The sequence below is a fragment of the Schistocerca serialis genome, chromosome 8, assembly GCF_023864345.2.
Source record: "Schistocerca serialis cubense isolate TAMUIC-IGC-003099 chromosome 8, iqSchSeri2.2, whole genome shotgun sequence".
NCBI classification, from domain to species: domain Eukaryota; kingdom Metazoa; phylum Arthropoda; class Insecta; order Orthoptera; family Acrididae; genus Schistocerca; species Schistocerca serialis.
In genome coordinates this window covers 519,335,320-519,349,701 of record NC_064645.1, presented here as the reverse complement: position 1 = coordinate 519,349,701, position 14,382 = coordinate 519,335,320, and the positions used below count along the sequence as shown (strand labels likewise).

Here is a 14,382-nt window from a genome sequence, read left to right as displayed (position 1 = left end):
CATATTTTCCAAGAAATCAAGTAAAGAGACTTTTACAACTGCCACTAGTGTACGTGTAAGGTAAATACTTGCCAATGAAAGCTGAGCAACCAAGGCATCTACCAAGGAGGACCTGTGTTTGATTGCTAATGTATTTTGTAATTTTCTATTTCATATTTATTTTTCTCCAAGTTGAAATTGGTGAGAATAGGAGGGTCAAAAAAGATAAATAAACCAATGAGGACTGGTGATAAGAAAGGCGAATATATTTCTCAGACAACCAGGATTAGTTAAGAATTAAAATTTTAAACAAGATCATTTTACAATTCCTCTTTTACTGATTTTGTTAGATATCTTCACATTCCTTCAAACAACTAGAAGAATAGTAAATATATAAAAACATTCAAAGCAAATACACTTGCACCGACAAAAATATTTAATGAAGGTGATCTTTGAGCAACTACATCATTTCTTCTGAGGATTTACCAGCCTGAAAAATCAATGCTGAAAGCTGATGAAAAAAATGCTACAAACTGTTACTGGATACATGCAGCTGTGCAATTCCCAGTGGGTTTCCTGACACAAACTGCAATAATGGAGCCTTGTTTAAAGACATGTTTAAAGACATCTCCTCCAGTCCCTCCTCTCTCTGGCCATTTCCTTCTCCCCCTAACACTCTCCACTTCCTCCTTCCCCCACTCTCTGTCCATCCACTCTCTTCTGTCCACCTATTCTCCTCCCCCCCCCCCCCCCCTTTTCCATCTGATGTTTATCCTTGTTTATTGTTATTGCCAAGGAAACCTTGATCATAAGTAGGAATTGAAGCCACTTCAGACTGATGGGTAAATGGTTGGAATCATTTGTACATGGTGTATGGGAGATCCCTCCTGATGTTAGACCTGTGAGAATAGTAGCCTCAATGACAGTATATCACATAGTTTTCATCTGCAAAAATAAGTAGGAACACAAAGTTTTGGGCAATTTGGATTCTGCAGTAGTATTCTAATCATAAGACAGTAAGCCATAAATACAGCTATCCTGCTTTCTGCTAAAACTGACTTGAGGAAACAGCACATAGTGGTCTAAAAAAATTTTGTTTGAAATTGCATGTAAGGAGAAAGAATATATATGAAAGAATAAAATTGTCTAATGGTTTGAATACCCTGCTATCATAGTTAAAATTGTATGAAAGAAAACGAAACTGCACATTTTCATGGCACTGCATAACATAGAATTTTCTTTCTCACACTCAGTTTTAATAGAAAACATGTATATTGTTGTTTAAGAAATTAACAGCTTATGACTGTCTGACTGTTTATTAGAGTATCATGTAAAAATTTTAAATAAGCTGGTCGAGAACTTATTGAGATTTTTACTAACAACATTTCCGCATTATACATTACAATGTCTTGTAAAAATCTGAAGTAAATTGGTCAAGAAGTTTTACAAATTTTTGCTAACAGCTTTTCCTCTTTTTTACATGTGTGTGTGTGTGTGTGTGTGTGTGTGTGTGTGAAAATATGAAACCTATGTCCATCCGAAAGTTTATTAAAGTATTGTGAAAAAATATGAAACCTATGTCCATCCGAAAGTTTATTAGAGTATTGCGTAAAAATCTGAAGTAAATTGCTCCAGAACTTTTTGATATTTTCGGTACCTATAGACAATGACTTGTCTTTATATAGTAACTAGCTTACCTGGCAATGCTTCACAATTGCTAAATATCTATGGGAATTGGATATACATCATAATCCCCCCTCTCTGTTGATCTCCTCCTCTGCCTATCCCTCTCCACCTCCTCCTCCTCCTCCTATCTTTTTCTATCCATATCCTTCTTCCCCCTTTCTATATCAATTTCTTTCATCCCTTTCTCTGTCTACCTCCCCCCCCCCCTCCCCACCTTCAGCATTGTTTATTGTTATTGCCAATCAAACCTTGATTTGGAATTTAAGTTGCTCAAAATGAATAGTTAAATTGATTGAAATCATAAGTATATGGGCTGAGAGACCTCTCCTCCTGCTGCATCTGTGTGGATAGTAGCTTCAGTGATAGTATTTTTAATCTGCAAAAGAGTCAGGCTATTCAGATTCTATAGTAGTATTCTAATCATAAACTGACTGTGAGAAAGAAAATGAAACTGCACATTTTCACAGCACAGTATAACATGATCTTTCTCAGGCTTGTCTGACATTTGGCATTACCCCTAAAAGCTTCACACTAAAGTTTCCAACTCTGGCTGTAACCCTTTTTTCCATCAGTCCCTATACAAGTTCCCAACTGAACAATCCATAGCCCTCACTCACCTAATCCTTCACCTACACATCAACTCAGCCAATGAACACACCCGTCAACTCCTATCCCTAATCAAAGTCCTCAATCTTTCCTCTCCCACATCCCACTGGCTGTTCAGAGCATCCTCCTATAGGCCAACTGCAAATTAGAACAGCATGCCACCCTCTACCTAAAAAAACTATCCAATCTCCTGGGGAAAGGCAACTCACTCACCCTCCACAACCTTTCCAACAAACCTCAACCTCCTCTCATTGCTCACAGACCCAGTCTCTCCCATTTACTCAATCTCCCAATTCCAGCTCCACTCCCTCCAAAACCTCAAAATTCTAATCAACACAATCTGGAACCACAACACCCCAATTCAGTAGTTAACCTTTCCTCCAAACCTCTCTCCCAATCCAAAACCTTTGTCCTCTCCAAAGGCCTCACCTTCAGCCCTACTCCCAGATTCAACCAAACAGCACTCGTCAAAGATTTACTGTCCTACACTTGTAGTCTCTGCCGGAAATATCACTTTGCCATGAAGAAAAATAATCCTAATCCTACTCCTAATGATCCAACTCCCCAAGACACTATCCAAATTGAACCCTGCCTGGAACAGTTCCATCCTCCGTCACAGCAGGACCCACCTCCTCTTCCTCAAAACCACCCTCTCCAAACCTTCCAGGAATTTCTCACTTCCAGCCTTGCCTCTCAATCTTTCTTGAAAAACCTTAAGCCTACTCCCAACAACACCACTGCTGAATCCCAGGCTATCCATGATCTGAAGGCTGACCGATCCATCTTCATTCTTCCGGCTGGCAAAGGTTCCACGACCGTTGTACTTGATCATCGGGAGTAGGTGGCTGAGGGACTGCATCAGCTTTCAGACAACACGACATACAAAGTTTGCCAAGGTAATCCCATTCCTGATGTCCAGGCAGAGCTTCAAGGAATCCTTAGAACCTTAGGACCCCTACAAAACCTTTCCCCTGACTCCATCAACCTCCTGACCCCACTGGCAGTCCGCACCCCTACCTTCTACCTACTTCCTAAAATTCACAAACCCAAACATCCCGGCCACCCCATTGTAGCTGTTTACCAAGCCCCTACAGAACGTATCTCTGCCTACGTAGATCAACACCATCAACCCATTACATGCAATCTCTCATCCTTCATCAAAGGCACCAACCACTTTCTCGAACGCCTGGAATCCTTACCCATTCTGTTACCCCTGGAAACCATCCTTGTAACCACTGATGCCACTTCCTTATACACAAATATCCCACACGTCCAGGGCCTTGCTGCGATGGAGCACTTCCTTTCACGCCGATCACCTGCTACCCTACCTAAAACCTCTTACCTCATTACCTTAGCCAGCTTCATCCTAACCCACAACTTCTTCACTATTGAAGGCCAGACATACCAACAATTAAAGGGACAGCCATGGGTACCAGGATGGCCCCCTTGTATGCCAACCTATTTATGGGTAGCTTAGAGGAAGCCTTCTTGGTTACTCAAGCCTGCCAACCCAAAGTTTGGTACAGATTTATTGATGACATCTTCATGATCTGGGCTCACAGTGAAGAAGAACTCCAGAATTTCCTCTCCAACTTCAACTCCTTTGGTTCCATCAGATTCACCTTGTCCTACTCCAAATCCCATGCCACTTTCCTCGATGTTGACCTCCATCTGCCCAATGGCCAGCTTCACACATCCATCCACATCAAACCCACGAACAAGCAACAGTACCTCCATTATGACAGCTGCCACCCATTCCACATCAAACGGTCCCTTCCCAACAGCCTAGGTCATCGTGGCAAACGAATCTGCTCCAGTCCGGAATCCCTGAACCATTACACCAACAACCTGAAAACTGCTTTCGCATCCCGCAACTACCCTCCCGACCTGGTACAGAAGCAAATAGCTAGAGCCACTTCCTCATCCCCTCAAACACAGAACCTCCCACAGAAGAACCCCAAAAGTGCCCCACTTGTGACAGGATACTTTCCGGGACTGAATCAGTCTGAATGTGGCTCTCCAGCAGGGATACAACTTCCTCAAATCCTGCCCTGAAATGAGATCCATCCTTCATGAAACCACTCCACCAAGAGTGTCCTTCTGCCATCCACCTAACCTTCGTACCCTCTTGGTTCATCCCTATGAAATCCCCAAACCACCTTCCCTACCCTCTGGCTCCTACCCTTGTAACTGCACCCGGTGTAAGACCTGTCCCATGCACCCTTCCACCACCAACTACTCCAGTCCTGTAACCCGGAAGGTGTACATGAACAAAGGCAAAGGTGTGGAAGCATCCACGTGATTTACCAACTGACATGCCTACACTGTGAAGCCTCCTATGTGGGAATGACCAGCACCAAACTGTCTATTCACATGAATGGACACCGGTAGACAGTGTTTGTTGGCAATGAGGATCACCCTGTGGCTAAACATGCCTTGGTGCACAGCCAGCACATCTTGGCACAGTGTTACACCGTCCGGGTTATCTTGATACTTCCCAGACACCAACCTATCAGAACTCCAGAGATGGGAACTTGCCCTTCAATATGCTATCTCTTCCCATTACCCTTCAGGCCTGAACCTCCACTAATTTGAAGTTGCCGCTGCTAGTACCTCATCTGTCATTCAACAACATCTTTGCCTCTGTGCTTCTGCCTCGAGTGACATCTCTGCCGAACCTCTTTGAATTTACATATGTCTGCCTGTGTCTGTGTATGTGCGGATGGATATGTGTGTGTGTGCGCGAGTGTATACCTGTTGTTTTTTCCCCCTAGGGTAAGTCTTTTCGCTCCAGGGATTGGAATGACTCTTTACCCCCTCCCTTAAAACCCACATCCTTTCGTCTTTCCCTCTCCTTCCCTCTTTCCTGATAAAGCAACCTTGGGTTGTGAAAGCTTGAAATTTGTGTGTGGTTTTTATGGTCTCTATCAACATACCAACGCTTTCTCCTTTGGTAAGTTACAGCATCTTTTTTTTGTGAACAGTATTAAACAACAATTTGTCTTTATGGTGGTAGTATAAATATATTAGAAAAATATGTAGCCTATGTCTGTTTGAAAGTTTATTATAGCATTGAGTAAAAATTTTGAACTAAAAAGGTCAAGAACTTTTCAAGATTTTTGCTAATAATGTTGCTCTTTTATATAGTTCATAAATACTTATACACTACATACATAAAAATATGTATCCTATGTCAGCCTGAATGTTTATTAGAGAAGTGTGTAAGAATTAGAAAAGTATGTAGAATATGTATGTCCAATTGTTTATTAGAGTATCATGTAAAAATATGAAGTAAGTTGGTCAAGAACTTTCCAGCATTTTTGCTAAAATGTAACACAATGGCAGAAGACAGGAAGGTGGATGTTGCGTATTCGGATGACCACCAATCAGCTGTCCACAATGATGAATGGCCACAACCGAACTGCTGCCAAGAACAAACTCAGCCACCCAAAAGCACAACATGCTGCTGAGCACAGTATGCTACAGAGCACAATATGCTCAATTTCAATGGCTGCTTCACAACCCAAGCCATCTCTGCCCTTCCCTCCACCACCAGCTCCTCTGAACTACACAGATGGAAGAACACAGATGGAAGTTATCCTTACAACACATCCTCTGCTCCCATAATCTCCCTGGCCTCAAACTCAGCATGTAACCCACTACACCTGTAATCTACAACCGGCAGTTTGCCCTTCCTCCGTCCTGTCACCCCTTCCTATTTCAGGTTTCCATCTGCTGCTTCCCATTGGCCAATAAAATCATGCATGGCTCTTATATGTGTCACCCCTCTCATCCGCATTCCTAGCCAGCAAACCGGCTGCTTCCCTCTGAGCCACTCACACCCAGTCAGTCCCTCTCCCTGTCTCCGGTCTCCTTCCCCTCTACCTACTCATCTGTCATCAAAACCAGCCCACCTGTTAAAAAACAGCATTGGAACTGTTAGTCCAGCCGGCACCATGTAGGGGCTTAGGTGCATGTGTATATATGTGGGTATTTTTTACTCCAGCTCATCAAAAGATAACTCCAAATGCTAGTACATTTTGTTTCTTTTGAGTGTGACTGCTGACAATGCAACAGTTCTGCTTTTCAGTGTTAACAAACTATCTGCTGCATTTTCTAATTATGCTGCATTTTCTTCTGTACAGTATGCTGTTTACTTTTTGTATTATACACTGCTTTCTGTTAATATATCTCAGTATTATGCAGTCAAAATAGTGTACTGAAAGTATTAAAATTTGTAAAGGAAATTATTTCGAGCCATTTGTTGAATATTATAGGACAATAAAGAAACTGAGTGAGTATTATGATTGTTCCACCCATCAAAAAGACTGTAAAGCATTTACAAAACATCAAATGGCATTTTATGTGTCAGTGCAAGAGAAAGAGAGAGAGAGAGAGAGAGAGAGAGAGAAGGGGAGGGTGGCACCACCAATTAAAACTTTCACATAGTTAAGCGTAAAGCCAACAGTATTAAATCTACAGTGGAGAACAATTGCAAATAATTTTTCTTGTATTAATTATAATTTTTATCTCAAATGTTTATGCTTGTAATATTACACAGACAAATGGACCAACTTAATAGCAAGATGCACAACTTATTATGGGTTACAGAAGATCACTTGAGGTAACAGAAAAGAAAATGAAAATATGGAATTAATATTGAAGTTAACAGTCAGTAAATATTGAAGCTAACATTAAGTAATTGCTTAGATATCAAGTACTGTCAAATGCTCCACGAAAAAGAAAGAACAAAATGGGAGATGATGTAAATATATTACCTGGTTGTCCTCCAGTGTTTCAATAAGCTCTTCACTGGCCCGAAGTATGGTGCAGCCTGTTCGTGGATGGACTTCACGTTCAAATTCCATTGTTGACCATGTTGCATGTAATTCTTTGAGTACCTTCTCCATTGACATTTCCTTGACAGATTTGTCAACTATATTCTTTACCTCTTCCTCATATTTGTGAAGATTCAGTGCCAACAAGTCAGCAAGTGTTGTCGAAGCATCCATATGGAACTTGACCTGCTCAATATACATGTAAATTAGTGCAGGATAACATTGTCATTTTTATATTACACTGTTAAGCCAGTCATGCCACAAGAGACACCTTTATTTAATATACACTGAAATAAAAGGGATAGTAAAAGTTTTAACTACTGCCTCAAGAAAATAATTGTAGTTATGTCTGCAGTCTCTGTACAGTATGAAATCCTCATGCATTTAGTGGAACCAAAATAAAATGGCATAACAGTAGAGTATTCTGTGCTTATTTGTTTAATGCATTTGAAGTGGGACAGTGCCGCAACAATCCATGCTGAGTTGGTGGAAGTGTACGATAACAATGCACCATCATATAACACAGTAGTTAGCTGGTGCAGTTACTTCCAATGTGGTAAAACAAGTCTGAATGATGAAGAACATAGTGGCAGGCCATCTCACTGGGGAGGGCTGAGAATTGCAAGAGAAATGGACACCCTGGTGTTCAAAGAATGGGATATCAAAGTTGAGGCAATAATGGAAAAGTGAAAATCAGTAATGGATTAGTTTTCGAAATTTCACAAAAAATTTTGAATGTGACAAAAACTGCCACCTACTCAGTTCCATAACTGTTACCACAAAATTAAAAAGTGTGCCAAACTAAGGCAGCAGCAGCAATGTTGTAGTTTGTCAGGCCAGCCCAGATGACTTGTTTAGTAGCCTAATCATTGTGGAGAAGTGCTGGGTGTATCAATGTACTCCCTAACAAAGGTGCAAAGAAAGCAATGGAAACAAATGGATTCAACACTGCCATAAAGGGTGAAGAACCAACAATCACTGGGCAGGTGATGTTGAGTGTTTTTTTGGGGTGGCCCTAACAGACTTCTTCTAAGGGGAAAACTGCCACAGGAACATAATACCAAAATCTCCAGATAAGGTCACAGGAAGCTGCCACGATGGAGCATCATGGATAGCTACCCAAAGATATTTCATTTTCTCCATAATATTTGCCAAGCACATTCCTAGTCCCATATGCTGCTTCTCTGGGTGTCAAATCTTGAACTACAGACTGAGGTGACAAAAATCGTGAGTTACTTCCTAATGTCATGTCGAACCTACTTTTGCCCAGTTTAGTGCAGCAACTCAATGTGTCATGGACTCAACAAGTCGCTGGAAGTTTGAGACATGCTGCATCTGTAGCTGTCCACAGTTGCGAAAGCATTGCCTGTGCAGGATTTTGTCCAGTTACTGATCTCTCGATTATGTCCCATTAATGACTGATACTTTCGTGTTGGGTGATCTCGGTAGCTAAATCATTCAAATTGTCCAGAATGTTCTTCAAATCAATCATGAACAACTGTGGTCCCCTGACGTGGCACAATGTCATTCATAAAAATTCCACTGTTGTTTAGGAACATGAAGCCTGTGTATGGTCACAAATGGTCTCCAAGTACCTGAACATAACTGTTTCTAGCCAATGATCAGTTCAGTTGGACCAGAGGACCCAGTCCAATCCACGTAAAAACAGCCTACACCATTATGAGCCATCACCAGCTGACACTGTGCCTTGTTGACAACTTTGGTTCCTTGGCTTCGTTGGGGCTGTGCCAAACTCAGACCCTACCATCAGTGCTTTCCAACTAAAATCAGGATTCAGCTGACCAGGTCATTCCAGTAGTTTAGGGTCAGATCAATACAGCATGGGAACATGACAGGTGCTGCAGGCAATGCTGTACTTTTAGCAAAGGCACTCGCATCTGTCATCTGCTGCCATAGCCCATTAATGTCATGTTTTGCCACAAGGTAGGGAAGGATGCACAAAGCAAAGATGGGATAGTGGAGTAGTTTGAGGAAGGTCTTTTGCAAGATTACTCAGTGGCTGCACAACAAGACGAAGGCTACAGCTAGAAGCTGAAGAATGGCTGCCATCTCAGTCCAACTGACAGTCTTACCAGCTATAAGCTAGTAACATAACAAGGAAAATTAGAAATACTTACAATATCCAAAGCAGTCTAAGAAATATTGGATGGGTCACACGGAAAATCAAAACAAACATGATGAAAGTCATAAAAAGCATATTTACAAAACTTTGTCAGAAGAGATCCAGGGCAGTTTATTTTTTCATTTTTAATTTTTTATTTCTTAATTTTTTTATTTATTTCTGAGTTTTCAATCTTAAAAAGAAACAAATGTTGTTTTTATGTCACCTGGAAGGTGTGCATTCTGGAAATGATCTTTGCCATGTTTCCCCGCAAACTCACTACATGGCAGGGTTGAGCTTAGCAACACAATGTTTGTTTGGTGCATTGGTTATGGTGACACAATCATTTTGAGCACAGAGTAAACATTAAATTCTGTGTTAAGCTTGGGGAAACCCATACTGAAACATGAATAATGATTAACCAAGCATATGCAGGAGAGGCATTTTCAAGAAGTCATGTGTTTCTGAGTGGCACAAAACATTCTGAAAAGGCAGCAGAGATTCAGTACAAAATGATCTCAGAGGTTGTCGCCTGTTTACAGAACATACCAATGAAAATGTGTAGCATGTAAGGCAGTTATTGCAAGAAGACTGTCATGCAAATGTGCATGTGGTACCAGAACTTAATTTGAATTGTGATGTGTGTCATAAGATTTGGGGAACTGGAAACTTAATGCAAAACTCATCTCTCACACAAAACAGGCGAACAGGAAGAGGAAAGATGAAAATTTCTGCTGAATTACTGGATGTGATGCCACATTTCTGTCAAATATTACTGCTGGGGATGAAAGTTGGCGCTACCAGTATGACGCTTATATGAAGCATCAAAGTGCTGAATGTTAGAGCCCTTGATCAGCAGCCTCAAAGAAAGTCAAACGACAACCTTCAAGAACAAAGGTGCCCTGATGTCACATCCAGTAGTTCAGCAGAAACATCAGGGCACCTACATATTTGTTGGCCAAATACCTGACGGGAATATTACGTCCTTATGTGGGTAAATGCCCTCATCACATCCATAATTCCGGCGATTTTGTTAAACGCCTTGATAGCTGCAGGTTGGATGAGTCAGATATCATGGTGAGTTTTGACGTTGTTTCCTTGTTTATGAGGGTTCCCCTGTGAGAGTCACTAGAATTGATTAGTCAGAAGTTTGACAAGAAGACCACTGAACTTTTTAGGCATGTCTTGACCTCCACGTATTTTCTTTTTAATGGAGAATACTACGAACAAACGGAGGGAGTCGCCATGGGTAGCCCACTCTCACCGGTGGTAGCGAATTTGTACATGGAGAACTTTGAGGAGGAGGCCCTGTCTTCATCCAAATGGAAACCTACTTGCTTTTTCCGTTACGTGTACAACACGTTCGTCATCTGGCCACATGGTATGGATAAACTCCTTGACTTCCTTTCACATCTAAACTCTATACACCCCAACATCAAATTCACTATGGAGAGTAAAATGGATGGTAAATTACCTTTCCTTGACGTTTTGGTCAAGAGAAGGGCTGACGGCACCCTAGGTCGTGGGGTGTATCGGAAGACAATGCACACTGACCCGTATTTGCACGCGGACAGCTGCCACCAAGAGGAATGGGGTACTTAAAACTCTAGTACATAGGGTGCGCACTATCTCTGACGCAGAGAGACTACCCCAGGAATTGGAACATCTGAGAACTGTATTTCGAAAAAATGGGTACTCAGAGTGACAGATTCAACGTGCTCTCCACCCAATCACTACAGCACAACCTGTGGAGATGGATGAAATCACGAGGAAGGAGGTAGGCACTGCATTTATTCCATATACAGGCGCACTCTCGGGGAAAATTGCCCGCATTTTGAAGAAACACCGAGTCGGAACTGTGTTTTGTTCTCCGAATAAAACTCGTGCACTGGTGGGGAGCGCCAAAGATGACCTCGGTCTGAGGAAGGCCGGCGTGTACCAGATTCCGTATCATGTGGCAAGTCATATATTGGTCGGATGATGCGTGCCGTCGAGGATCGATGCCATGAACACCAGAGGCACACTCGACTGATGTTTCCGAGAAAGTCGGCAGTCGCTGAACATTGTCGGAAAATCACGCTATGGAGTATGAACGCACTAGGATTCTGGTACAGACGTCGAGATACTGGGACAGCGTTGTTAGAGAGGCCATCGAAATTCGCACCAATGACGACCTCATAAACCGTGACTGTGGCTATAATCTTAGCAAGGCTTGGGAACCAGCGATTGGGTTAATCAAGAGTAAATCGAGCAAACGTATAGTTGTGACGACCACGGTGGACAGAGCCATCACACCGACGTCATCTCAGACGCCGTTGCAATCTGTTCCACCGCGCGATCGTGGTGCGGGGCATGGACGGAGGAGGGAGTGCGCCGCGGGTGGAGGGTATTTAAAGTGGCAGCCGCCGCGACCGAAGCCAGTTCCCCCTGAGCAGCCGTAGCATACAGATCGCCGTACCAGCACATTCACAGGAGCTCAGTCCGTCCGTCAGTTCACCTGATGATGGTGACATGTATGATCACCGAAATATTGTGCCCACTGAACACTGTAGACCGGCAGTACACCTGTGGATATTTTGATTATCAAATACGCCGGGAGAAACTCAAGAATCACAATATATTATTTGTTGAATTATCAAAACCATAAAAAATCATGGTTTTCTATAAAATCAATCAATGGGTCACAGTTGCTTGTTGAAGTGCTCATTGATCATGATATCACTGATACAGAATATAATAAAATGTAGGCTGAAATACTAATACTACCCCAGAAATTGCTTCACTGAAGATCCAATGAAGGTGAATGGACACTGAAGAGCCAAAGAAACTGGTACACCTGTCTAATACCTTGCAGGGCCCCCCACCAGCCCACAGATGTGCCACAGCACGATATGGCACAGACTCAACTAATGTCTAAAGAAGTGCTGGAGGGAATTGACACCATGAATCCTGCAAGGCTGTCCATAAATCTGTAAGAGTACAATGGGTGGAGATCTCTTCTGAACAGCATGTTACAAGGCATCTCAGATATGCTCAATAATGTTCATGTCTGGGGAGTTTGGTGGCCAGTGGAATTGTTTAAACTCAGAAGAGTCTTCCTGGAGCCACTCTGTAGCAATTCTTGATGTATGGAGTGTTGCATTGTCCTGCCCAAATTGCCCACATCCATCGGAATGCACAGTGGACATGAATTGATGCAGGTGACTAGATAGGATACTTACGTATGTGTCACCTGTCATAGTCGTACCTAGACGTAACAGGGGTCCTATATCAGTACAACTGCACATGCCCCTCACCATTAAAGAGCCTCCACCAGCTTGGGTGGCCCCTGCTAACATGCAGTGACCATGTTTTCATGAGGTTGTCTCCATACCCATACACATCCATCCACTCGATACAATTTTAAACCAGACTCGTCTGACCAGGCGACACATTTCCAGTCATCAACAAACCAATGTTAGTGTTAATGGGACCAAGCAAGGTGTAAAGCCTTGTGTAGTGCAGTCATCAAGGGTACACGAGTGGGCTTTTAGCTCTGAAAGCTCATGTTGATGATGTTTTGTCGAATGTTTCTCATGCTGACACTTGTTGATGGCCCAGTATGGAAATCTGCAGCAATTTGCGGGAGGGTTGCACTTCTGCCGCGTTAAGCAATTCTTTTCACTTGTCATTGTCCTGTTTTTGCAGGATCTTTTTCCAGCCACAGTGGTGTCGGAGATCTGATGTTTTACCAGATTGCTGATATTCACAGTATACTCATGAAATAGTCGTATGGGAAAATCCACACTTCATCACTAACTCGGAGATGCTGTGTCCCATCGCCCATGTGCTGACTGTAACACCATGTTCAAATTCACTCAAGTCTTGATAAACTGTCATTGTAAAAGCAGTGATTGATCTAACAACTGCACCAGACACTTGTTGTCATATATAGGCATTGCTGAGCAGAGAACCATATTTTGCCTGTTTACATATCAAAATACACATGCCTATACCTGTTTTTTGGCCCTTCAGTATAGAAGTAAATAATAATGGAACTGGAAAAAAACTAAAGGTGCTTAATAGTCTGCCAGATATTATGCAATACCCACTACATTCTATATCAAATATGAAGAAGAAGTGATTCATTTTCAAGTACAGGCTATCATAGGTCAGTGGATTAACAGAGTGTTGCTTGTACTGGAAGAAGTGCATATCTGGTTTTTAAGAAAGGTTGCAGCACATATGCACAGAACTTAACACCTGTCTCACTGATATCAGTTTGCTGTAGAGTTACATAACACAATTTTCTATTAATTTATAACTGTTCTGGAGATAACACAACTTGGATTCTGTAACCACTGATCATGGTTACTCAATTTGGCCTCTTTATTTGCGAGGCACACAAGATTGTAGATAACAAAGTTCAAGTGATTATTATATTTCTTTACTTTCACAAAGCCTTCAAATAAGCTCCTCACCACTGCTTAATCAACAAAATACTTGCTTATGGACAAGTGTGTCTTTAGACTGAAGACTTCCTAGCCACATTATTCTTATTAGGGAGACTTTGTTGGGAATGAAAGTAGTGCCTTGTGTGCTTCACAGCACTGTGCTGAGACTTACTGTTCATCATAAATGTAAAAAAATCTGGAAACAAAATTTTTAGTTCCCTAAGGCTACATGAAACAGTGTGTTATGTATAGAGAGATCACACAATAAAACAAAGTTCTTAGGACACAGACGAAAACCTGAAAATGACCATTACTTTATGCAAATGCTGATAGCTAACTCTCAACAGCGGTTAATGTAATATATATATATATATATATGCAAACATATGAAAAGACTGGCTCATTGTCATTGAATTGTTAAGTGATTGATCAACCACTGAAATCACTGACACTCATTATCTGGCACTATTTGTTCATAGTGATTTAATGCAAAACACTGTCTTATATTTAGCCATGCAAAAGACAGATGTATGTTGAAATTTGTAAGAAAAATCATACAAAAGTGTAATTCACCTATGAATTTGGTCTCTCACAAGACTGTTATTCAAGAAATTTTTGAGCACTGTTCATTGGTCATCAACAGAACAGATGGAAAATATTGAAAGAGAAATGAAAACTTCATTTCTGGTTTCGTTACTCACTGGATGAATGTCACAGA

At 41.7% G+C, this 14,382-nt stretch overlaps 1 protein-coding gene across 1 annotated transcript in view; it reads right to left on the bottom strand.

Moving 5' to 3' along the window:
• LOC126417102 (dynein beta chain, ciliary-like) overlaps nt 1–14,382 on the bottom strand; it is a 739,775-nt gene that overhangs the window by 414,481 nt on the left and 310,912 nt on the right. The window contains exon 20 of the mRNA XM_050084997.1: nt 7,050–7,295. Coding sequence (XP_049940954.1) covers nt 7,050–7,295 — 246 coding nt within the window. The remainder of the gene's footprint in view (nt 1–7,049; nt 7,296–14,382) is intronic.